Source organism: Sus scrofa, chromosome 5, assembly GCF_000003025.6.
Source record: "Sus scrofa isolate TJ Tabasco breed Duroc chromosome 5, Sscrofa11.1, whole genome shotgun sequence".
In the NCBI taxonomy this organism is placed as follows: Eukaryota; Metazoa; Chordata; class Mammalia; order Artiodactyla; family Suidae; genus Sus; species Sus scrofa.
In genome coordinates, this window is record NC_010447.5 from 84,232,900 (window position 1) to 84,259,063 (window position 26,164).

The following is a 26,164-nucleotide window of genomic DNA, read 5'->3' on the forward strand; positions in this document are numbered from 1 at the left end:
GTTTTATTTGATTCAGGGAATAAATCTCCCATTCTGCTGTTCCAAGAGTCAGAAATGATCTGAGAGGAGTTCCCGTAGTGGCGCAGTGGTTAACGAATCTGACTAGGAACCATGAGGTTGCGGGTTCGGTCCCTGCCCTTGCTCAGTGGGTTAAGGATCCGGCGTTGCTGTGAGCTGTGGTGTAGGTTGCAGACGCGGCTCGGATCCCACGTTGCTGTGGCTCTGGCGTAGGCCGGAGACTACAGCTCTGATTAGACCCCTAGCCTGGGAACCTCCATATGCCGAGGGAGCGGCCCAAAGAAATAGCAAAAAGACAAAAAAAAAACAAAAAACAAAAAAAAAAACCAAAAAAAAAAAAAAACAAACAAAAAAGGAATTATCTGAGAACCTGACTGATTTAGATTTTCAACTAATGTTAGATGTTTGAATATTTCATTCCTTTTTTTTTTTTTTTTTTGTCTTTTTGCCTTTTCTAGGGCCGTTCCCTCGGCATATGGAGGTTCCCAGGCTAGGGGTCGAATCGGAGCTGTAGCTGCCAGCCTACGCCAGAGCCACAGCAACTCGGGATCCGAGCTGTGTCTGCAACCTACACCACAGCTCACGGCAACGCCAGATCCTTAACCCACTGAGCAAGGCCAGGGATCGAACCCACAACCTCATGGTTCCTAGTCGGATTCATTAACCACTGAGCCACAATGGGAACTCCTGAATATTTCATTCCTTTTTATTGCTGAGTAGCATTTCGTTGTATGGATCTATCACAATCTGTGTATCAGTTTATCAATTAATGGACATGAGTTATTTCAGTTTCAGGCTATTATAAATAAAGCTGTTAAGAATATATATTTATATATTATTTATTAAAATATATAAATATTTTATATAAATTATATATAAGCATAAATTATATATCATAAACATAAGTATAAATATTATTTTATATTAATATTAGATAATGTATAGTTATATTATTAAATATAAAAATATAATATATTTATAAATATGTTATAAGTAAGTATTATAAATATATAAAGATTATATATAAATATATGTAAGTCTCTGTTATCAATGTGCTGTTATTTCTCTTGAATAAATATCTAGAGTGGAATGTCTGGATTGTATGGTAGTTGTATGTGTAACTTTTTTTTCCCTTATTTTTGGCCATACTTGGGGCCATGCAGAAGTTCCTGAGCCAGGGCTCCACCCATGCTACATGCTACAGCAGACCAGAGCTACTGCAAGTGACCATGATGGATACTTGACCTGTTGAGCCACATGGGAACTCCCATTTAACTTTTTAAGGAACTGCAAAATACCTTTCCAGAGTGGTTGTTTCATTTCATGTGTCTGTCTTCAGTGTGTAAGAGCTGTAGTTGATTTACATCCCTGTCAGCATTGGTAGGTGAAGTCTTTTTAATCAGCACCATTATGATAGGAGTCGTATCTCATGATTTTTTTTTGCGTTTCTCTAAAGGCGGATGATGTTGAGCACCTTTTCGTGTTCTTACTTGCCATCTGTGTATCTTCTTTGTTGAAGTATCTATTCAAATCTTTTGCCCACTTTTTAAAAAAAGTCATTGATTTTCTTATTACTGCATTTTGAGGGTTTCATCTATTCCCAAAGAATATATCAGAAAATGTGATTTGCAACTTTTTTTATCCCAGTCTATTTGCTTTTCATTCTAACAGTGTCTTTGAAGAGCATGAGCTCTTAATTTTGCTGAAGTCCAATTTGTCAAATTTTCTTTTTGAAAAATACGCTTTTGGTATCATATCTAAACAAATCTTTGAGTAACTCAAGATCACAAAAATTTTCCCATACATTCTCTTTTAGAAGTTTTATGGTTTTAGGCTTTGGTTTTAGATCTGTGGTTTATTTTATTTTATTTATTTATTTTGGTCTTTTTAGGGCCGCATCTGTAGCATATGGAGGTTCCCAGGCCAAGGGTCAAATTGGAGCTACAGCCGCTGGCCTATGCCACAGCCATAGCAAAGCCATGTCTGCGACCTACACCACAGCTCACTGCAACACCAAATCCTTAACCCACTGAGCAAGGTCAGGGATCGAACCCATGTCCTCATGGATACTAGTCTGGTTAGTTAACCGCTGAGCCAGGACTGGAATTCTTCTGTGGTTTATTTTTAAGTGAATTTTTGTATACAGTGTTGTGAGGTCATCCCTTTTTGTTTTGTATTTAGTATAGCCTAAGGATATCTGTTTGTCTCAGCACAGTTTTTTGGTAAAACTGTTCTTTCTTTAATGAACTGCTATTGCATCTTTGTCAAAAATCAGTTGTATCTATATGTTGCTTTCAGTGAATTTTCTATTTCTCTGTTCTTTTCAAATGATCTATCTTTAATATCATACTACCTGTCTTGTTTATCATAGATTTGTCATAGTCTTGAAATCATATAGTATAAGTATCCAACTTTGTACTTCTTTTTCAAAATTGCTTGGCTATTCCTAGATCCTTTGTATTTCCATGGGAATTTTAGAATTAGTGAATTTCTACAAAAAACTTGCTGGGATTTTGATTGTATTGCATTAAGTCTAAATTTGTGGAAAATTAACATTGTAACGTTTATGATCCATGAACTAGAAATTATCTCACCATTTGTGTAGGTCCTCTTTAATTTCTCAAAGCAGTATTTTGTAGTTTTCAGTGTACAATTTTGCACAATTTTGTCAGATTTATTTTTAAGTATTTAATATTTTTCCTGCTACTATAAATGATATTAAAAAATTTTGATTTCTTTTTTTTTTTGTCTTTTTTTTTGTCTTTTTTTGTCTTTTGTTGTTGTTGTTGTTGCTATTTCTTGGGCCGCTCCCGCGGCATATGGAGGTTCCCAGGCTAGGGGTCGAATCGGAGCTGTAGCCACCAGCCTACGCCAGAGCCACAGCAACGCAAGATCCGAGCCGCGTCTGCAACCTACACCACAGCTCACGGCAACGCCGGATCGTTAACCCACTGAGCAAGGGCAGGGACCGAACCCACAACCTCACGGTTCCTAGTCGGATTCGTTAACCACTGCGCCACGACGGGAACTCCCCAAATTTTGATTTCTGATTGTTCTTTGCTAGCATGCAGAAATACAGCTGAATTTTATTTATGAGTTGTTTTCTACAAACTTTCTAAACTCTCTTTTTTGGTTGTGTTTTTTTGGAGGAAGCTTTTCTTATTTTAAAACATTTTATGTTGAAATAATTTTAGATTTACAGATATATTGTGAAGAAAGTTCAGAGAGTTCCCTATATTTTTTACACAGTGTCTGCTAATTAAACACAATTTTAAATTTAGTAGCTTTTTTGGTAAATTTCATAGAATTTTTTTGCATACCTGTTTGTTCTCTTCAAATATAGATTTTCTTCTTTCCTTAAAATCTTCACATGTTATATTTCTTTTTCTTGTCCCTGCATTTCTAGCCACTATGTTAGCTAGAATCCCCAGTACATTTTTTTTTTTTTTGCACTGGTTGCATTATAGTTAACTGATGGTACATGACAAGGTAGGGCTCTCTGAGCCTTACTCATTCTTCAAGTGGTCTTGAGTTGAAACTGTATTGAGAATAGGAAATTATCAGTGTGCTGGTGGGTCAGGTTGGGGCAAGGACTCCCCAGCAGCTGAAGGCATCTCTATTCCTCCCATGTTCACACTGTGGCTGGTGGTCTAGAGGGCTTTTACTCCTTGGAAGCCGTGTCGACCAGTCAGTCCACTGCCCTGTTACTGTAGCCACATTCGTTGTCCTACCAGGAAGTGAGCTTGAGAAAGTGGTTACTGAGGGCAGTGCAGGCCCCAGTATCAAAGGTGAGAGAGTAGATGTCATTGTTAAAGTTGTAGTGGAGAACAAGATTTTCGGTGTAGACCAGGATGTCTTCTAGTGGGCTCGCTAATGCTTGCTTCACTACCTTTTTGATGTCATTATATTTGAAAGCTTTCTCCAGATGGCAGGTCAGATCTATGACCACCATAATGGTAGTAGGGTCACAGAAGGCTGTGCCAGTGAGCTCAGGGATGACCTTGCCAACAGTCTTAGCAGTGCCAGTAGATGCACATATGATGTTTTGGGCAACTCCGTCGCTGTCACTATCTAGTTTCCCAGAGGTGCCATTGATGGTCATTCTTCTGGATGGCAGTGGTCATCAACTGTGGTCATGAGTCAGCCTGTGATGCCAGGTTGTCATGGTTGCCTTGGCCGGGGGCAGGGGAGGCTAAGCAGTTGATGATGCATTGCTGACAATCTTGAGGGAATTAATATACTTCTTATGGTTTATGCCTACCACAAACATAGGGGCAATAGCAGAAGGGGCAGAGATGATGATGCTTTTGGCTGCACCCATCAAGTGGAGCCTACGCTACTTCAAGTATTGAAGACATGAGTGGACTCCACCATGTATCCAGCAGCAGTATCGCCCCATTAGATGTTGGCAGGATCTCATTTCTGGAAGTTGGAGATGGGCTTGATGACAGGCTTCCCATCCTCAACCTTGCCTGTGGCATCAAACTTGCCTTAGGTAGAAACCTATTGGAACATGTAAACCATGTAGCTGAGGTCTATGAAGTGTCATTGATGGAAATATTTTCCACTTTTTTTGAAAGAAAGCAATATTTAGTGAAAGTTATAAAGAAAATAGTTCCAGAAACAGAAGTGATTTCAAGAATACTTGGGAAATTTTACAGTATGGGCATGGTAGGGGCATACTTGTAGTGCAAAATAATTTTCAGTGGATATGTCTACAAAAAAGTAGAGCAACTGAATGTACCAACTTACATTTTACTCCAAGTTTTCAACATATTAACTACTAACTTGAACAGAGTCTAACACTCACATTTATGCATGTGGCTTGCAATTGATTGCTGTACAAGCAGGAAATTTGAGCAATTTATAAAGTCATCATCAATCTAATGCTAGAAAAATCGTTATCGTATTATCTTCCTTCTTCATTTTTCACTTATTTTTCCTTCTTCTTCCTCTCTCTATCTTTCTTGGTCTTTCTCTAGCAATCCCCCCCACCACCTCTTTTTTTCTTTTTAGAGCTGTATCTGCAGCAAATGGAAGTTCCCAGGCTAGGGATCAAATTGGAGTTGCAGCTGAGGGCCTACGCCACAGCCATAGCAATGCTGGATCTGAGCCACATCTGCAACCTACACCACAGCTTGCCACAATACTGTATCCTTAACCCACTGAATGAGGCCAGGGATGGAACCATGTCCTCACAGGTACTATGTGGGATTCTTAACCCCCCGAGTAACAGTGGAAACTCCCAATTCCTCCCTTTTTAATTAACCATGCCAGGATCTTGGGATTAGGATTAGGGTGTTGTCTTCCATGAAAATACACCATTCCACCTGGGAGGTTACTTAATGAGCCTGACATTCTGTAAAAAATTAGTAATTTAAGTCACAAAGATATATTGTATAGCATAGGGAATATAGACAATATTTTATAATAACTATAAATGGAATATAACCTTTAAAATTTGTGAATCACCATATTGTACACCTTTAGCTTATGTAATATTGTCCTTCAGTTTAAAAAAAGAAGAAAGGACACCTATGGTCAATTATCTTTGACAAGGGAGGCAAGAACATAAAATGGGAAAAAGAAAGTCTATTCAGCAAGCATTGCTGGGAAACCTGGACAGCTGCATGCAAAGCAATGAAACGAGAACACACCCTCACACCATGCACAAAAATAAACTCAAAATGGCTGAAAGACTTAAATATATGACAGGCCACCATCAAACTCCTAGAAGAAAACATAGGCAAAACACTCTCTGACATCAACATCATGAATATTTTCTCAGGTCAGTCTCCCAAAGCAATAGAAACTAGAGCAAAAATAAACCCATGGGACCTCATCAAACTGAAAAGCTTTTGCACAGCAAAGGAAACCCAAAAGAAAGCAAAAAGACAACTTTCAGAATGGGAGAAAATAGTTTCAAATGATGCAACCGACAAGGGCTTAATCTCTAGAATATACAAGCAACTTATACAACCCAACAGCAAAAAAGCCAATCAATCAATGGAAAAATGGGCAAAAGACCTGAATAGACATTTCTCCAAAGAAGATATACAGATGGCCAGCAAACACATGAGAAAATGCTCAACATCATTGATTATAAGAGAAATGCAAATCAAAACGACCATGAGATACCACCTCACACCAGTCAGAATGGCCATCATTAATAAGTCCACAAATAACAAGTGCTGGAGGGGCTGTGGAGAAAAGGGAACCCTCCTGCACTGTTGGTGGGAATGTAAACTGGTACAACCACTATGGAGAACAGTTTGGAGATACCTTCAAAATCTATACATAGAACTTCCATATGACCTCGCAATCCCACTCTTGGGCATCTATCCGGACAAAACTCTACTTAAAAGAGACACATGCACCCGCATGTTCATTGCAGCACTATTCACAATAGCCAGGACATGGAAACAACCCAAATGTCCATCGACAGAGGATTGGATTCGGAAGATGTGGTATATATACCCAATGGAATACTACTCAGCCATAAAAAAAGGATGACATAATGCCATTTGCAGCAACATGGATGGAACTAGAGAATCTCATCCTGAGTGAAATGAGCCAGAAAGACAAAGACAAATACCATATGATATCACTTATAACTGGAATCTAATATCCAGCACAAATGAACATCTCCTCAGAAAAGAAAATCATGGACTTGGAGAAGAGACTTGTGGCTGCCTGATGGGAGGGGGAGGGAGTGGGAGGGATCGGGAGCTTGGGCTTATCAGACACAACTTAGAATAGATTTACAAGGAGATCCTGCTGAATAGCATTGAGAACTTTGTCTAGATACTCATGTTGCAGCAGAACAAAGGGTGGGGAAAAAATGTAATTGTAATGTATACATGTAAGGATAACCTGACCCCCTTGCTATACAGTGGGGAAAAAAAAAAAAAAGCAAAAAAAAAAAAAAATAAAAAAAAAGAAAGGTGAAGAAGGGTGACAATAGAATACAATCTTTTATGTAAAAAAGGAAGAGAAAGAATATATGCATTTGCATGAGAAAATTCTGGAAAAGTGCAAAAAGTTTTTTAGGTGGTTGCTTGGGAGGAGGACATGAGCTTAGGGATGAGACTTTCCTCTGTAAACCTTTATGTGCTGTTTTGTTTTTTGAATAATGTGAATGTATGTATTTCTTATTGAAATGTAATATACATGTATATGTGTGTATTTATATAAATATACAAACTTTTGAATTAAAATTTATTTTAAAAATAAGGTTATTCTATTTGTATGATATATATATAATTTTTAACAAATTTAAGTGTATTTGATTTATAGTGTTGTGTAAGATTCAGGTATATAGCAAAGTGATTGTTTTACATATTTGTATTACATTACATATAGAATATTACATTGTTTTTTCAGATTCTTTTTCAGTATAGGTTATTACAAGGTATTGAGTATAATTCTCTGTGTTGTACAGTAGGTCCTTGTTGGTTGGTTATCTATTTTATATATAGTAGTATGTATATGTTAATCGCAAACTCCTAATTTATCCATCCCCTTCCTTTCCCCTTTGCTAATTATAGTTTGTTTTCTGTATCTCTGAGTCTATTTCTGTTTTGCAAATATGTTAATTTGTATCACTTTTTAAAATTCTACATATAAACAATATCATTTAATATTTGCCTTTTCTGTCTGACTAACTTCACTTAGTATTGTGATCTCTAGTTGTGTCTGTGTTGCTGCAAATGGCATTATTTATAATTAATTCTTTTTATGGCTGAATAATACTATCCCATTATACACACACACACAAACACACGCACACACACACACCCCTTTTGTATCCATTCATCTGTCAGTGGACATTTAGGTAGCTTCCATGTATTGGCTATTGTAAATAGTGCTATAATGAACATTGGGGTATGTATATAATTTTGAATTATAGTTTTCTCCAGACATATGCCCAGAAGTGGGATTGCAGGATCATATGGTAACTCTATTTTTAGTTTTTTAAGGAACCTCCATACTGTTTTCCATAGTGGCTGTAGCAATTTACATTCCTACCAACAATGTAGGAGGGTTCCTTTTTCTCCATACCCTCTCCAGCATTTATTATTTCTAGACTTTTTGATGATGGCCATTCTGACCAATGTGAAGTGATACTTCATTGTAGTTTGATTTACATTTCTCTAATAATTAGCGATATTGAGCATCTTTTCATGTGTTTATTGACCGTCTGTATGTCCTCTTTGGAGAAATGTCTATTTAGGTCTTCTGTCCTTTTTTTTTTTTTTTTTTTTTGATTGCATTGTTTGTTTATTTGTTTGTTTTGTATTAAGCTTATGAGCTCTGTATATTTTGGAAATTAGTCCCACATTTTTCACTTTGCCAGAGTTAAAAGTAGCTCTGGTGACCAGGCATCTGATATAGACAAATCCATTTGCTCCAGTTTTCATTATCATATCTCAGGGAAGCAGCTGGCACTGGACAGGAAGATGCAGCTGTCTGTTGAATGAACAAAAGCAGAGAGCCCCCAGAAACATGTTGAATAGAAGTGGAAAACAGATGTATTTGCTCTGCTCTTGATCTTAAGTAGAATATATTCCATCTTTCATCAAGATGGTGTTAGCTGTAAGTTTTTGTAGATATCTTTTTAGGTTGATGAAGTTTTCTTCTATTCCCAGTTTACTAACAGGTTTTTTTTTTTTTTTTTTTTTTTTTTTGGTTAGGAACTGATGTTGGAGTTTGACAAATACCATTTCCATATCTGTTGAAATAATCATGATTTTTTTTTAGTCTATTACTATAGTAATTTATGGGAGTTCCTGTTGTGGCTCAGTGGTTAATGAACCTGACTAGTATCCATTGAGGATACAGGTTTGATCCCTGGCCTTGCTCAGTGGGTTAAGGATCCCATGTGGCCGTGAGCTGTGGTGTGAGCTGGCAGCTGGAGCTCTGATTCGACCCCTACCCTGGAAACCTCCATATGCCTAAAAAGACAACAAACAAACCAAAAAACCCAGTAGTTTATGATGTTAAAACAAATTTGCACTCCTGGAGTAAACTCCATTTCATCATGATGAAAATATCCTTTTTCTGTATTGTTGGATTCAACTGCTAGAATTTTACTGAGAATTTTTGCATCTATATTTAGGCATGGCATATTGATCTGTAGTTCTTTTCTGTTATGTTTTTGGTCTCTTAGAATACTGATCTTGGAGTTCCTATTGTGGTGCAGGGAAACGAATCCCACTAGTATCCATGAGGATGCAGGTTTGATCCCTGGCCTCACTCAGTGGTTCGGGGATCTGGCATTGCTGTGAGCTGTGGTGTAGGTTGCAGATGCAGCTTGGGTATGGTTTTACTGCGGCTGTGGCATAGGCTGGCAGCTGCATTTGACCCCTAGTTTGGAAACTTCCATATGCGGTGGGTGCAACTCTAAAAAGCAAAAAACAAAATAGAATACTGGTCTTATAGAATGTTAGGCAGTATTTGTGTCTCTTCAATATTTTGGAATGTTTTTTTGTAGAACTGATATTACTTTTTCCTTAAATATCTAGCAGAATTCCCTGTTGAAGCCATCTGGACCTGGAGGTTTTTTTTTGTTTGTTTGTTTGTTTGTTTGTTTTTGTGGGGAATGTTTGTAACTACAAGTTCAAATTCAACTTCTTTAATAGAGGTAGGGCTGTTCAGGTTATCCATTTTTTAAAAAATGAGTTTTGGTAATTTGTGTTTTTCAAGAAACTTGCCCATTTCATCTAGGTTTTCTAATTTATTTGCATAAAGTTATTAATAATTTTCTTCTACCGTTCATATGTTTATATATTGATATTCTGTAGTGATATCTCTTTGCTCATAATGCAATTAAACACTTTTTGACTTAATTGATTTTCTCTATTGTTACCCTGTATACTCTCATTGCTTTCTGCTCTGGTCTTTATTATTTCTTTCTTCTTATTTTGGGGTTAATATGCTCTTCTTTTTCTTAAAGAGGAAACTGAGGTCATTAATTTGAGACCTTTCTCTGATCTATTAGTGTCATTTTAATACTAAAAATTTTCCTTTAGGTACGACTTTAGTTGCATCCCCAAAGTTCTGATATTTTGTGTTTTCTTTCTCTTTCAGTTGTACTTTTAAAAACTTTTTCAATATCTCATTTGATTTATGTATTATTTAGTTTCTAATAGTTGTGAATATTACAGATACCTTTCTGTGAATGGTTTTTAATTTAATTTTGTTGGAGTCAGAGAACATATTTTGTGTGATTTGAATCTTGTAGATTTATTGAGATTTGTTTTATGATCCTCACTATGGTATATCTTGGTAAATGTCCTGTGTTCACTGGAAAACAATATGTATTCTGCTATTTTTGGGTAAATGTTCTATAAATGTTAGGTCAAGTTGGTTGGTGGTGTTTTTCAAGTCTTGTATGATTTTCTGTTTATATACTCTATCAATTATTGAGAGAAGGATGTTGAAATCTCTTAAGTATAAGTGGATAGGTTTATTTCTCTTTGCGGTTATATCAGTTTTTGCTTCATATATTTTGCAGTTCTTTATTAGATGCAAAGAACATTTAGGATTATTATGTTCTTTGATAAATTGACCTCTTTATCATTCTGAAATGACTTTCCTTTACCACTTGCAACATTCTTTGCTCTGGAATCTGGTTTGTTCAATGTTAATATAGTTATTCAGCTTTCTTTTGATTAATGTTAGTATGATTTTTCTGTCATTTTGATCTTTTTGTATCTTTTTAAAGTGAATTTCTTATAGTGAGTGTAAAGTTGGTCTTACTTTCTTTAATCCAGTATGGAGATTTTTCCTTTATTAAACTGGAGTGGTTAGAGCATTGATAATTGATTTAATTACTGATATGATTATGTTTAAAGTTACCATCTAACAGTTGGTTTTGTATTTGTCTCAACTATTCTTTGTTCTTCTTTTCTGCTTTTTTTTCTTTTCCCTCTTTTAGATTATTTTTTTATAATTACATGGATTATTTTAAATAAGTACATTGCATTTGTTTCAACATTTGTTTTACTTATGGCTTATTTACTCATTACAAATTATCCTTTAATTTTTAAATTTATATAGTTTAACACACATTTATTAAATAGCTATTGTGGTTCTCTTGTAGCTCAGCAAGTTAAGGACCTGGCATTGTCACTGCAGTGGCTTGGGTTGCTGCTGTGGCATGGATTTGATCCCTGGCCCGGGAACTTCCACATGCAGTGGGAGTGGCCAAAAAAAAAAAAGATAGCAGTTGTATCGAGCATTTAGAGAAGGAGGAATTATTGGTGTTGGTGAATCTTGATCTGGTCTTTGGAGGAATGATAAGATATGATTGGTTGGAGAATCTATTATAGGTTAGTAGAAGGACATGATTAAAGGCATAAGGGTGGAAATTAATAGGACATGGTGGATGAAGTAGCCAGAAGAACAAAAGTACAGAAATTTTAAGAATATAATAAGAGATTGAAAATGCTTCAAGGATCAAATTTTTTTTCTTTTTTGGCCATACCTATAGCATATGGAAGTTCCAGGGGTCAAATATGAGCTGCGGCTGTGAACCATGTCTTTAAACCACTGCTCAGGGCCAGGGATCAAACCTGCAATGTGTCCTTAACCCACTGTGCCACAGTGGGAACTCCTATTTTTTTTTTAATTTAAAAGCATAACAATCTTAATGAAATTGTAAAACATGTGTACATTTTATAACTTTCCAGTTTTAACTGTCACTTTTTTTATTCTCAGGAGGCATGCTGCCATTAAATAAAACAAACCACTGGAGTGAAATAAAGTTAAGATCAAAATGAGGTTAAAACCTTATGATTGACTAATTATATTTGGACATTAATTTCTTTAAGACCTTCTTTATTACCAAATAAATTGTTTAATTCTTATCTGACTTTCCTTCTCTTTGGAACAATTTCCTGTTTCAAATTGTATAATGCTGTCTCTTGGTTTTATTTATTCATGGACAGTTCTCAGTGTCCTTCATATAACCTTTTCCCTTTCCTGGACCCTTCGGTATTGTTAATTATCCATGTTTCTTTTGTCTGTCCCATATTTCTCTTCTTTATCTTTCTTTTTTTTTTGTGTGATATACTTTCCTGTATATTCTCTGACAGTCTCAGTGAGGGCTGGGAGGTTTGTGAGTTGCATTGTACTTGGAACTAGCTATCCAACTCAGGTTTGATTTTTTGTTTTTTTAACTGAAGAGTGATAGATTTTTACTAATCTCAGCCTTTGAGATAAGGTTTCACCTTGCCCCATATACAAATTTTCCACTGAGGTGTTTGCATCTAATGGCCTCCCTCTTACCGAGTTTGCTATCAGGTACTCCCTGGGTTTACCTTCTGTTTAATAATAATTTGTTCTAACAATTTGCTGAACTGTGTTCTAACAAGTATCATAGGTGCTAGTACTGTGTTCTGCTACTGACCTAAGTGCTGTATAGGTGTTGATTCATTTGATTCTCACAACTCTATAAGGTAGTGCTATTATTATCATCTCTATTTTGCAGATGAGGAATTGAAGTTCAGAGAGGTTAAATACCTCATCCAGGGCTACCCCCAGCAAGTAATGGAGCCAGGTTATTGAACTCAGGTAGTCTAACTTCAGAGCCATGCTTCTAACTAGATATTTTCATAGTCTTCTGGAGAGCCTTACTTCTGTGTAAGTATGTCAGATACTTAAAATTCAGTGTCTCCAAACCTGAAGTCCTCATTTGCTTTCCATCTGCACTGTCTTCCCCAAGCAGATTTGCTTCTCTTCACATCTTCATTAATGTTGTCATTTTCCTTTTGGTCATGTAGGCTTTAAATTTGAGTCATTCTGTGCTACTACTTTCTCCTTTCTTCACTTGATGCCAGCATCTTATTGATTTGTCCTTTTAATACCTATCAAATAAGTACATTCTACTCATTTTCATTGTCTCAACTTAGTTTAAGTCAGTTGTGATCTCTCATTTGGATTCTCTTCTTGGAGATGCCTTGTGCTCTCTGGTACTTTAATTATCTTATTACTCTGTAATTGTTAGTTTGTATATCTATCTTCTTCATTAGACTCTGTTCTTATAAAGAAGGATCTCAAATTATGATTTTGTACCCTCAGTGTCTGGCTCAATATGTGGTATACAATTGGTATACAACAAATATTTTGTAACTATATGAATTAGTTTGTAATTAAATGTCAGTTTTTATAATATCAGATAAAGTCATTTTTTGGTCCACTTTTGGAAAGGTGTCTTTCAATGACTTATTTTCTCAAAAGCTATACATAGTTTCTATAATTGTAGTGATCAAGGATAAAATGGACTCATATAATTACATGCTATCTTTAGAATATGTTGTATAATAAAATAATAACTTCGAAACTATTAGAATATTTTATGGTTTGTGATAGTCCAAATCTTTAATTATGTTTTCAAGAATGAAATATGTACTATATTCTTTTGGGAGCAATGGAACAGCATGACATATTTATATTCTTTCCATATGCAAAAATATCTTATAACTTATATAAACCAGTGCCAATTCAGAATGAGTTTGTTAAAAGGCAGGTGATAGGTATCATAAACTTTATTCTTTGGTAAATAATATAATAGTTGAATAGTAATTATATCCAATATTTAAGTGATGGCAAAAAGTGATAGGGAATTTTGGGATCCAGATTTAATGCATAGTAGTGGGCCTGCATATGCTAATAATTTCTCTGCATCAAATAAATGAAGTTATTTTTCTGAGGGGAGGCATGAAAGGTGGCAGTTGTTTTCTCTGTGACTAAAGTTTTTGGAGTTCCTGTCATGGCCCAGCAGAAACGAATCTGCCTAGTATCCGAGAGGACCCAGGTTTGATCCCTGGCCCCCAGCAAGTAATGGAGCCAGGTTATTGCCATGAGCTGTGGTGTAGGTCACAGACATGGCTTGGATCTGGTGTTGCTATGGCTGTGGCATAGGCCAGCAGCTGCAGCCCCTATTTGCTCCCTAGCCTGGGAACCTCCATATGCCGCAGGCATGGCCCTGAAAAAGACTAAAATAAAATAAAATAAAATTTTCATATGCTACACACTGCTGACTGTGAGGCTGTCAGGCTTCTTTTGGCTTTTCAAACCATGATTTTGCTTAACTATTAACTCTGCACTTGTGCTTTATTTGCAGCATCTGGCGAGGCCCCAATGTGAACTGCACAGACAGTTCGGGTTACACTGCTTTACACCATGCAGCCTTAAATGGACATAAGTAAGTGCCACTTATTTGGACTGGACTCTTTGTGTATTTGGTTACATGTAATGAAGTTATTTATGTCTGTCTCCTGTTGCCATGAGTCCCCTGGGCTTAGACGAATTTGGAGTCACCAGATGTTCAACACTTGACAAGCTGAAGGTGGTAGGAATACTGCTGAGGATGATTATGTGCAGAGTGTGAACCAAGTCAAATATCATACAGGGAAAATGGAAGACGTGGCAGGACCATGTAGTCGTATGTACCTTTGATGAGGAAAGGGGATAAACCACTTAATGATACCTCCCTACTTTTTGGGTGTCTTCACCAAATATGGGATCATTCACTAGGAGTGAAATCTTAGTAGAGGCTTGCTGTTTTGAGCCATGAGCATTTACATGAATCCCTTCACAATCCTTAAAACTAAGCTAAAGTTTTTTTTTTTTTATCTGTTTGTCATTCATGGATGGTCCTTTGGGTTCTAAATTGCTTTAACCTATGAATTATATTTCAAATAGTGTGATAGTGTGCAGTATGGAGAGTAAAAGAATGTGTAAGCATAACCGCTGTGTTATTAACAGTGCCTTAGCTAGGTAACCTAATAGTTCAGTGACAGAGTCAAAGTGTGAGGAGTCTTCTCAATGATTCAAATGTTCTGTCCTCCTTCATGAGAAAAAAAGCTGACCCTAGTAGCACAGGGAACTCTACCCAATCTCCTGCGATAATCTGTATGGAAAAAGAATAGATGTGTGTACATGTATAACAGAATCACTTTGTTGAATAGCAGAAATTATCACATCATTGTAACACAACTATGCTTCAATAAAACCTTAAAAAATGAAAAAAAAATGTATAGACAATTAAAAAAAAATGACCCTCTTTGTGCGTCTCCCCTTCTGTTTTTTCTTTTGCTTTAATGATTCGAGTTAGTTTTTTCAGATCTGGATAATTTCATGTCACTTCAGTTTTTTAGATGTGGTAATTACTACCTTAAAAATGCTTGTTTCCCTTTACTTTCACACCTAACACTTTTTTTCATTCTGTGAATTGAGACACAAGGAACTTAGTTATATTTGATCACGTTTTGATCACGTTTTGTAGCCTTAAAACTCTCATGCAAGAAAAATCATTTTTATCATTACTTATCATTATGACATTTTAAACCTAAAACTTGTTCCACAGATTGAACGTTATCATCTGAATTATGTAAAATATGTTAGTTTCATCACTTAGATTCTTAGTATTATAATTCCCAAATTACGTTTATTTTCATCCAGTCCTTATTATATCAACTTAATCTAACTTAGAAATTTAATTTTGCCAAGTCTCTTAGCTATATTGCTGTCCTTCTATAGAGTGGAAAATGTGTTCAGATCCCTACAATGGGCATCTTTTTTTTTTTTTTTTTTTTTTTTTTTTTTTTGTCTTTTCTACGGCTGCACCCATGGCACATGGAGGTTCCCAGACTAAGAGTCTAATTGGAGCTCTAGCGGCTGGCCTATACTGCAGCCACAGCAATACGGGATCTGAGCCACGACTTCGACCTACACCACAGCTCACAGCAACGCTGGATCCTTAACCCACTGAGTAAGGCCAGGGATCGAATCCGCAACCTCGTGCTTCCTAGTTGGATTCATTAACCACTGAGACATGTTGGGAACTCCATACAATGGGAATATTTTAATGAATTAGCATTTATTCTTCTTTGTTCCTGAGTCATCAGGAGCCAAGTTAATTAAATCAGCCCAGGGTATACAATACTAATGGCTTACTTGGTCATCTTGGTTGTGGATTCAGGGTGATACTGTTTCTTAGTTCTGGTTAAGACATACTATCAAATCTAGTGGACAGGAGTTCCCATCGTGGCTCAGTGGTAACAAACCCAACTAGTATCCATGAGGATGCAGATTCGATCGCTAGCCTTGCTCGGTGGGTTAAGGATCCCATGTTGCCATGAGCTGTGTTGTAGGTCACAGTCATGGCTCGGATCCTGAGTTGCTGTGGCTGTGGTGTAGGCAGGCAGCTACAGCTCATATTTGACCCCTAGCCTGGGAACTTCCGCGGGTGTGGCCCTAAAAGATACACACACACACACACACACACAAATCTAATGGACAGAAGATCTTGGGCTTGACCAATTGAGCTATACAACTTTTCTTGTTTTATATCGGCTTGGTGTTATAAGTACTTCTCAAAATAATATTGTTCCCAAATAGACATATCTTTTTTGGTGTGTGGCTCAATATTATCATAAGAGATGGGGATTTGACTATATGTTTTTTAAGATCTCTAATTACAGATGTTCTCTGAGAGTTATTTATCTGCTTTTTAAAAAAAGTCTCAAGGTCTCATTTATGTTTTCTTTTTAACACTTTCTAGAAAGATTTTACTTGGTGTCATTCTAAGAAGGAAAAAAGCAGGAAAATTCTAATCCCATCTCTCCCTCCCTTAACTCATTTAACTAACCTCCTTAGGCCTCATTCTATGTACTGAATACACTGGCTGGATATTTTCATTATTACTTCTAAGTATAACATTTTATGATATATTGTTTTGTTATTATTTGTGGCTCAGTTATGTACTATGATGTTGTAATTCTGAAATTTAGTTTTTTCATCTAGAGTTTGAGATTTCTTGATTTTAAGTTATTTAAGATATCAAAGACTTTTAAAATTAGAGATCATTTATTCTACCATACCTTGTTCACTTCTTTTATTTTATAGATGGAGAAATAAGATCATTCCTGGTTAAGTGGCCACTTACATATTATAAGATGTGGCTGTATCTAGAGTCTTAAGTGTTGTAGTTAGCATATACTTTTACCAGTAATTTATATTACCTCCCCTTTGTGGCTATATGCACATAAGATTCCTAAATTCTTTTTTTTTTAATGATCAAAGGGACTATTTTATTCATAGCTTCCTCCTTTCTGGTATGAATGCACATCAGGTAACTGAAGAGCTGCGGTTCCTAAATTCATGTTGGTTTTTCTCTGTTACATTATGTATTTCTCGGCTGCCTCCCATTATCATCAAGTAGTGTGTTTGCATGGAATGCTGATTTAAATATTGGCTTAAGAAAAGATATTTGAAGGAGAAAAAAGTGTCATAGAATATACCTTAGAGCCAGAGGAGAATGATTTTTCTTTGTCTTTGTTATTCTCACTTTGCATAGGTAATGAACAATTGATTGCATTGTATTCTTCCCAAGAAAGCTTTAGCAGTCAGCACAGAAACATATAATTTCTATCTTTGTTACTGCCACTGTTGTTATTCATCAGGTCTAGACTGTGTTCATAAACATGATTTCTCGGCTGAAGTTCATAGAATTATAGAACTGGAAGAAAGGTTATAGGGTCCTGTAGTTTATTCTTTGCTTTGGGCATATGCTTTTCCCTTCCCTGCGATATGTAGTTTATGGCCTTCATACTGCAAATTAAGCCTGTATCCTCTTTATTTTGTACATTATATTGGGAGCTCTTATTTATCACTGCTAGTTCATCCACAAATGGAGCAGCATTTTGTACTTGAAATATTTCATATTTCCTAATGAACAATTCATTTACATTTAGCCAAATCAGGATACAATAGAAAATGTACTCTTGGTGATTTCCCTCGTCGTTTGTAATTATAGATTAGGAAATTATTACCTTCAGATGATAGGAAAAATATGGCCAGTAGAACAAAATTCATGAACAGCAATTATAAATAAATTATTTCAATAGATAAGATAGAGATCTTTTTCTCCTTTTCTTTTTTTTTATTTTTTAAAATACAGAGGATTCATTGGCTCGCTCACACATTTCTACTGCCAATTTGATTCCCTTAATTCTCTTCTGAATAGCAATTAGCCAGCTTTCCTTCCTCCCTCCCTCCCTCCTTTTCTTTCCTCTCTCCTTCCCTTTCTCCCTCTTTCCTTTACTTCTTCGTGGCTTTCCTCTTTTCCTCTTTCCCTCTCTTCCTCTGTCCTTTTTTTTTTTTTGTCTTTTGAGGGCCACACCTGTGGCATATGGAGGTTCCCAGGCTAGCAGTCCATTTGGAGCAGCCACAGCAATGCCAGATCTGAGCTGAGTCTGCGACCTACACCACAGCTCAAAACAATGCCAGATCCTTAACCCACTGAGTGAGGCCAGGGATCAAACCCACAACCTCATGGTTCCTAGTCAGATTGTTTCTGCTGTGCCATGATGGGAACTCCCCTCTTTCCTTTTCCTTCTTCATTCCTTTCCACCCATCTTTTCAAATAATAATCTTATCATTCTCTATAAGGTTTCACTAAACCTGTATATTCTTATTTCATTTTGGTTCTCCTTCTCTTCTTAGCACATTGCACCTTTGCTTTTTTCTTGATAAGTTTCATTTCATAAGCTATGTTGGGTACATTGTAATTTTTGGATACCATTTTGGAAAATGTCAATGCTAAATTGTTATTGTATCTTTGAGATGTGTGTTATTTGATATGTGTGGGGTTATAGTATTTTCTATTATTACTTCTCATTCTTTAAATATTTAATGCTTGACTCCTAGACTCCATTATCTTTAACCAAACTTGTATCTCAAATTGGATCTAGAGTCCAGATGGTAAGCTACCTGCGTAATTTTGATTTGCTCAGAATAGCCTTTCTAATGAAAAAAGGGTATTTGCTCTAAAAATTTGTGTAATCTAATCCATGAAGTTGCTCTTTGAATAACCTACAAATAATCTTTGGTTGATTGCTTCTTTCCTGGATAAGTATATTAACTAGTTAAAATTGCCTTTATTTACTCTATGCAGAGATTGCTTCTTTCCTGGATAAGGATATTAACTAGTTAAAATTGCCTTTATTTACTCTATGCAGAAATCTTTGAGCATGAATTCAGTATATAAAGGAACTCCAATTAGAAAATGGAGCATATCATCCTAAAGTCTTTTGACCATGTCAGACATATTTGCAACTTGGAGCAAAATACATGTCTTTGGTTAATTATAGGGAAACTTGCTGTTGAGGTAAATAAATTTGCAGAATTAATCTTCCCAATGATTTAATTCTGCTCAGAACATATACTGAACTCCTTAAAAGACCTTCATATTAATCAAAGTATTATTTATGTTATCAGAAAACAAAATAAGTTAGCAAAAGTCAATACTTTTAGAATTCCTATTTTTACCTGAATTTAGCATATATTAGCCTCATTACAAAATCTTGCAATGATTTAAATGGGATTATTATTAAATTTATTTGATGTTTTGTTTTGTTCCTGGGAAATGATTTCATCAGCTAAATTTATTTTGGTGTTTTGTTTGGAATATTCCTTCCTCCCTTCACTAAGATTGTTCCACACTGAAGCAAACAGCTTTGAGAATAGGTTTTTTTTGTTTTTGTTTTTGTCTTTTTAGGGCCACACCGGTGGCATGTGGAAGTTCCCAGGCTAGGGATTGAATCGGAGCTGTAGGTGCCCGCCTATGCCACAACCACAGCAATGGCAGATCTGAGCTGCATCTGCAACCTACACCACAGCTCACGGCAGTGCCAGATCCTTAACCCACTGAGCAAGGCCAGGAATCAAACCTGCAGCCTCATGGATGCTATTCAGATTCGTTTCTATGGAGCCACAATGGGAACTCCAAAAATAGTTTTTGATTGTATACAGTTTTACAGTTATATTCATTTTTCATTTGATTCACATCACAACCCTTTGAAACTGGTAGCAGTATGTAATCTCTAAATTCTATTTTAATAATATCTGAAAGAGACAGGTTTTTGTTTGTTTCTTTTGGTCTTTTTACCTTTTCTAGGGCAGCTTCCCACGGCATATGGAGGTTCCCAGGCTAGGTGTCTAATGGGAGCTGTAGCCATTGGCCTACACCACAGCCACAGCAACACCAGATCCAAGAGGCGTCTGCGACCTATACCACAGCTCACGGCAATGCCGGATCCTTAACCCACTGAGCAAGGCCAGGAATCGAACCTGAAACCTCATGGTTCCTAGTCAGATTCGTTAACCACTGCACCATGACGGGAACTCCAGAGACAGGTTATTTTTTAAAAAGTTTTATATATGTGTGTGTGTGTATACATTTATTCGTTTTTAGATTCTTTTTCCATATAGATTATCATAGAATGTTGGGTTGAGTTCCCTGTCCTATACTGCAGGTCCCTGTTGGCCAGTCATTCCATATACCACAATGTACATTTGGAAGACAGGTTATTTCAATTGCCAAGGTAAAAGTTAGTAAGTGCTAGTAGGGAGTTGGGACTTGAAACCAGGTCTTTTGGTTCTTAGCTGCTTTTGTTATTCTTTTTTTTTTTTTTTTTTGTCTTCTTGCCTTTTCTTGGGCCGCTTCCACGGCATATGGAGGTTCCCAGGCTAGGGGTCCAAACGGAGCTGTAGCCGCCGGCCTACACTACAGCCACAGCAATGCAGGATCTGAGCCGCATCTGCGACCTAGACCACAGCTCATTGCAGCGCCAGATCCTTAACCCACTGAGCAAGGCCAGGGATTGAACCTGCAACCTCATGGTTCTTAGTCGGATTCGTTAACCAATGAGCCACAACAGGAACTCCTGCTTTTGTTATTCTTAAGCATTAAGTCCTTTTTACTTCTTTACAAATTATTTATCTCATATAGAAGACCTTGTATAATAATTCTTATGAGGCTGAAGAGAGATGAGAAGAGACATAGGAATTGGACAAACTTTAAGTTTCTTTCTGATTTGCAGACTATTTTTTCCAAAGGTGATTTGAAGGAAGCATTTTTATTTTGAAAGGATTTTATTTTTACTTGGGGCATGAACTCATTTTTGTAGAGTGCTTACTATTTATTAGTGTCTTCTCTTTTATAGTCTCTTTTAATGTTCTTACATCTTGAGCAACAGGCATTATTATTATTATTATTATTATTATTATTATTATATTTTCTACAGGAAAGAAAAAGAAAAGTGAGACTAAATAATACTCTAGGGGTCATAGCATTAGATAGTTCGCATAGCTGGGAAATCCAAGTCCTTTAAATTCAGATCTTATAAAATAGTACTGTTTTTGGAAAAGAAATCATAAAATGAGATTTATTTTTATTTTTTCAGAAGTCTTACCATTAGAAATTGCATCAGTGGTAGAACTTGTCTCATAAGTGAATTTCCCTCTTGAAATCATTTCTTAAGCTTGAGGAGGAAGGCAAAAGATTGCGCGAGTATAAACAACATGCGGTCAAAGTGTTTTTGTGCCATGGTTATTTTTCCAACCTCGACCTTACACTGCAGGGTCCCTTTCCTACTACTGCCTTCTCTTTAATATGAACTTTCAGTCCCTTATTCCCATTCTCTATAGGAATGATGTATAAACTCCTCAAATGTCTCTTGGTGGTAAGATAACTTTTGTAAACAGGGAGTTTGCTTGCAACTCAACTCTTCCTTTAGACTAAATCTCAGATACAGGTTATCTGGAAATACTCCCTTTTTAAAAAAGATGAGAAGAGGGAGTTCCCGTCGTGGCTCAGTGGTTAACAAGCCCGACTAGGAACCATGAGGTTGCAGGAACTCAGTGGGTTAAGGATCCGGCGTTGCCATGAGCTGTGGTGTAGATCGCAGTCGCGGCTCGGATCCCGCGTTGCTGTGGCTGTGGCGTAGGCCGGTGAATACAGCTACGTTTGGACCCCTAGAATGGGAACCCCTATATGCAGTGGGGTGCGGCCCGCAAAAGACAAAAAGAAAAAAAAAGATGAGAAGAGGTATCCTTTTAAATTTTTTTACTTCATTCATTCAGTTAACAAAATTAGGTAATATTTGCCCAGATTAATTCTTTTTAGTGGTTTTATGGGTTAGTCACTGCTCTGTGTGTGTATAGTGGTGGTTTGTTCCAGTTAAGTAAAATAGCCGTATATTCAATAGGCAAATTCTTAAACTTAAATATTTTTTGTCTCAGTACCTTGAAAGATATCTCTCAATTGCCGGCCAATATCTAGTATACTTTTATATCTCTTTAATAAAATCTGTATTATTCAGCATGTTTTCTTTTCTGTTATATTCTTTTGGTTTTTTTCCTTCCTAGGGACATAGTTCTCAAACTGCTTCAATATGAGGCATCAACAAATGTAGCAGACAACAAAGGTTATTTTCCTATTCACCTGGCTGCCTGGAAAGGAGATGTGGAAATTGTGAAGATTCTTATTCATCATGGACCATCACATTCCAGAGTCAATGAACAGGTGCATTTGTCAAATATTTGCTCATGCTATAATTTTTCTAGAGTTTTGTGAAGGCAAAACCACAGGGACAGTTTGATTATTTCAAAGTTCCAAATGTAAATTTGTTCTGTCTTTTATAATGTGAATTAGACTTTTTAAATAAAATTTTAAATGCTAAAACAATGATGACAGCTATTATTTGCAAAATGCTTTGTCATTTATGTAACACTTTCACATTAAATATAATTTTGTGAGTTAAAATGCAAAGTACAATGTATACTGTTGCTAGTCACGTATTAAATTAAATATTTCCTGTATGTATTTATATGCACATATGCCCAGAATAAGTTGAGTAAAACATAGCAGCAGGATGATACTGATTAAAGTCTAAATATTTGTAAGTACGTAATACCTATTTAATGGATATATTTTAAAAATATGCCATTTTCAGTATTCTAAATAAGAAGACCACAGATTCCAGCAAGCAAAATACAGACCCCTGGTACAGTATGATAACAAACATCTTGAGCTCTGCATGCCCCCTACTGTTCCCATTTTGTAAAACTATATTTGAAAAACAGCATGCAGTCCAAAAATTGAATTACAAACATGGCATTAAGCTGCAGGTTGGCAGTTGTCCAATATCAATGCAAGTAGGTTACTCTAGGGCAAACACATCTAATTAAGTACAATTAGAATATTGTTCAAATGGGTACAGACTTTGCAAATCTTTGACTGAAATTCAGATTAAAGAATAAAAAGTAACATTTGCTAGCTGTAAACAGCAAATGGAAGAAAAATACATTTTTTCCCTCACATCGCATCAAAATGCAGTTGTGTAAAGAACTAATCAGGAAAAATGTTTTATTAATTGGAAAAGTGTCCTATTAATAAAATGTCTATGTTTATAGGCTACAAAGTGCAGAATATTTTTTATGAGATTGGAGTCATGAATTTAATCTTCAAAAAAATGACAGATATGGCTGTCTTTACCAGCATATCATGCTAAAAGGAAATTTATGAGAATGCTATCTATTCCTCAGGAAACCAAGTTAAAAGATCATTTGTGGGATGAGCCATCTGGTGGTTATTCTTAAAACCGTCTGAATGCCTCAAAGCAAACCTGAAATAAGATGGATAAACAATCCAAGGTTAAACAAGGGAATGTTAGCTTCTACAAATAAAAGATTTTTAAAATGACATAAAAATAAGAAAAAAACCCCACCTAGAATTAATTTATATTTGAAAGCTGAAGATTTTAAATGGCATGTAACTATAATGGGGGGTTTTTTAAAGAGAAACACGTTTCTTCTGTGATGTTAAATGGATCAATTAAAATATTTTTTCAAAGTTTTGTTTTGGCCATGTACACGGTATACAGAAGGAAGTTCCTGGGCCAGGGATTGAACCTGAACCACAGCGGGGCTCTTCAATTCTGACAACGTTGAATCATTAACCTGATGGAACTCTTAAAAAAAAAGTTTTTTTGTTTTTTTTTTCTTTTCGGAGTATTGGACTTTAGAATTCTTTTTCTCTTCTATTACTTTATGTTGTGGTTTCTATTGGAAACAAGTTGAAAGTTCTTGAGATCTTTTAATATTCGGCTTTTTGTATTTTTTTGTTCGTTATTATGTATATATCCCTTTATTGGTGATATAGTTCTTTCATTCAATATCATTTCTTCTAAAAGTTTCTGATGTAGGAATTTTATTTTCATAGGTAAATTTTGATTTTAGCTTTTTTTCTTTTTTTCCTTTGAATGGGACAGAAGTGTGCTAATCGATTATAAAGTTTTATGTATTTAAGCAATAGAGGGCAGGAACGAAAATGGTAATGAACATTTATGAGACTTATGAGAACCAGGCACTGTGCTAAGCATTTTTACCTTCGGTATGTTATTTAATTAATTCTCACAATCCTCTGAAGTGGTTTTAGCACTTCCATTTTATAGAGGAGAAATCAGGCTCAGTAAAGCTAAGTAACTCATTTAACACCACACATTACTGATTGACTTTAACTGAGACTCGGACTCAGGTCTCTGTATTTCCAGAGCCTTCCATGATAGCATACTGGCATTGTCATCATAAATCCTATCACTTAGGGAGTGTTTACCATATGCCAGGCATTGTGCAGCCTTTTGCACCTCCATCATCTTTCTAAGCTCTACCGCAGCCTGATGAGATAGGTATTAATTATTGTTCCTACTTTATATATGGGGAAACCACCTTAGAGAGATTAAGTAACTTGCTCATGATAGCATTGCTATGCACCATGTTATAATGTTAAAATTATGCATAATTGTCAAGATTACATTTCTGATTTCTGAATGTAATCTTTGATTTCTAATATAGTGTTCTTTAAAAATAATTCTTGTTTTGCTTAGTATAATAATTTCTGGATCCATCCATGTTGGTGTGACTGTCATTATTTCATGCCTTTTTTTATGGCTAAGTGAAGTAAGTCAGAGAAAGACAAATATCATGTGAGATAACTAATATGTGGACTCTAATAGAAATGATACTATAGAACTTAAAAAACAGAAAAAAATTTTATTAAAATTTTTTTTGATATTTAAAGTTATATGAGGAATTTTCCTATATGTTATCTTTTTTGGTTTATAAGTTATATTCTAAGGTTATAGGGAAGGTAATATTCTAATTTTACAGTAAGATGGGTTCAGAGAGTGTGGTTCACTTGCTAGAAAGTGCTTGTTAACCCATCAGCCTGGGTCACCATTGTATTCTGCCCTAGAATTAGTGGTCAATATAGGGTGACATAATTTTGAAAACAAAATGGAATCTGCCCTGATTATGGTTTTTATAATTGCCACAGTCTTCCTGTCTTTTGTCAACTGGTTTATTGCTTCCTTTTTTCTGATGTTATATATGGTTTCAATTTTTATTTCTCTTCATATTCATGCATTTCACCTTCTCTTCCTCTTTTCCTCTTTATTTTAATGTTAGGGCAAAAACCAGAGGAGCCTTATCTCATAAGTATATTCCCTTGCCATTCACCAAAACCCAATTCCAATTAGTGTTACATAGTTTCCATTAGTTTTACTTTGAAGTAAGATCTTTGGTAAATAGCTTTTGTTAGCCAGTTTCGTACTGCCACCAATTGCCTGGAAGTGTCCATTTGGTTGAAAAAAGAAGGAATTCAAAACTATTTGAGAATGTTTTGTGTCAATGTACTAGCAATTGTTAATTAGTACTTTATCATAGCCTATTTATTTCAAGTTAGATTTTTTTGACCACTAGTGAGTGTGGACGTGAGTATACAACCATACTTTTTCTAAAGGTACCATGTGGTCCTAACGGATGTGACAATCCAAGTATGTGTCAGGTATTATGGATAATCTCTACAAACATTTTCTCCTGAGTAAGTCTTAAATGATTGAAGTAATTTTTTTCTTGATATCTGAACAGTGATAATTGGAGTTAGTAGAAGAGTGATAATTGGAGTTAGTAGAAGAGTAGTTGCACTTATAATAAGTTTCTATGCTAAGGCCTTTGCAAGGGTAAAGAGGTCTTTGAGGAATTATTTCATAATTCACTTTTCTTTTCCTCAAAGAGGTGACATACTTTAAAAAATGAGATTGAATCTCTTTTCAGCCAATGGGAAATTTGCTCTGGTCTGGAGGCATATTTCTATATCACATTTTCATGGTTTAAAGTAATAAGAGTGATTTTTAAATCAGGTTTGTAAAACTTGGCCACAGAATAAAATCAGGGAGTATAAACCTCTATGTTGTCAGTCTCTGTGAAGAAGAAAACCATGGTAGGACATTTAAAC

The 26,164-nt window shown here is 35.8% G+C and overlaps 1 protein-coding gene and 1 pseudogene across 15 annotated transcripts in view; one reads left to right on the forward strand and one right to left on the reverse strand.

Moving 5' to 3' along the window:
- Positions 1 to 26,164, forward strand: part of ANKS1B (ankyrin repeat and sterile alpha motif domain containing 1B) — a 1,068,238-nt gene that overhangs the window by 152,395 nt on the left and 889,679 nt on the right. For 14 of the 15 annotated variants that reach the window (XM_021093000.1, XM_021093001.1, XM_021092994.1 and 11 more), the window contains exons 2-3: positions 14,147 to 14,227; positions 22,237 to 22,393. In XM_021093000.1, the coding sequence (XP_020948659.1) occupies positions 14,147 to 14,227; positions 22,237 to 22,393 (238 nt within the window). Of the gene's footprint in view, positions 1 to 12,527; positions 12,664 to 14,146; positions 14,228 to 22,236; positions 22,394 to 26,164 lie in introns of those variants that run through there. The other variant, XM_021093002.1, reaches the window with a different exon arrangement.
- LOC110260816 lies at positions 2,957 to 8,672 on the reverse strand (annotated as a pseudogene).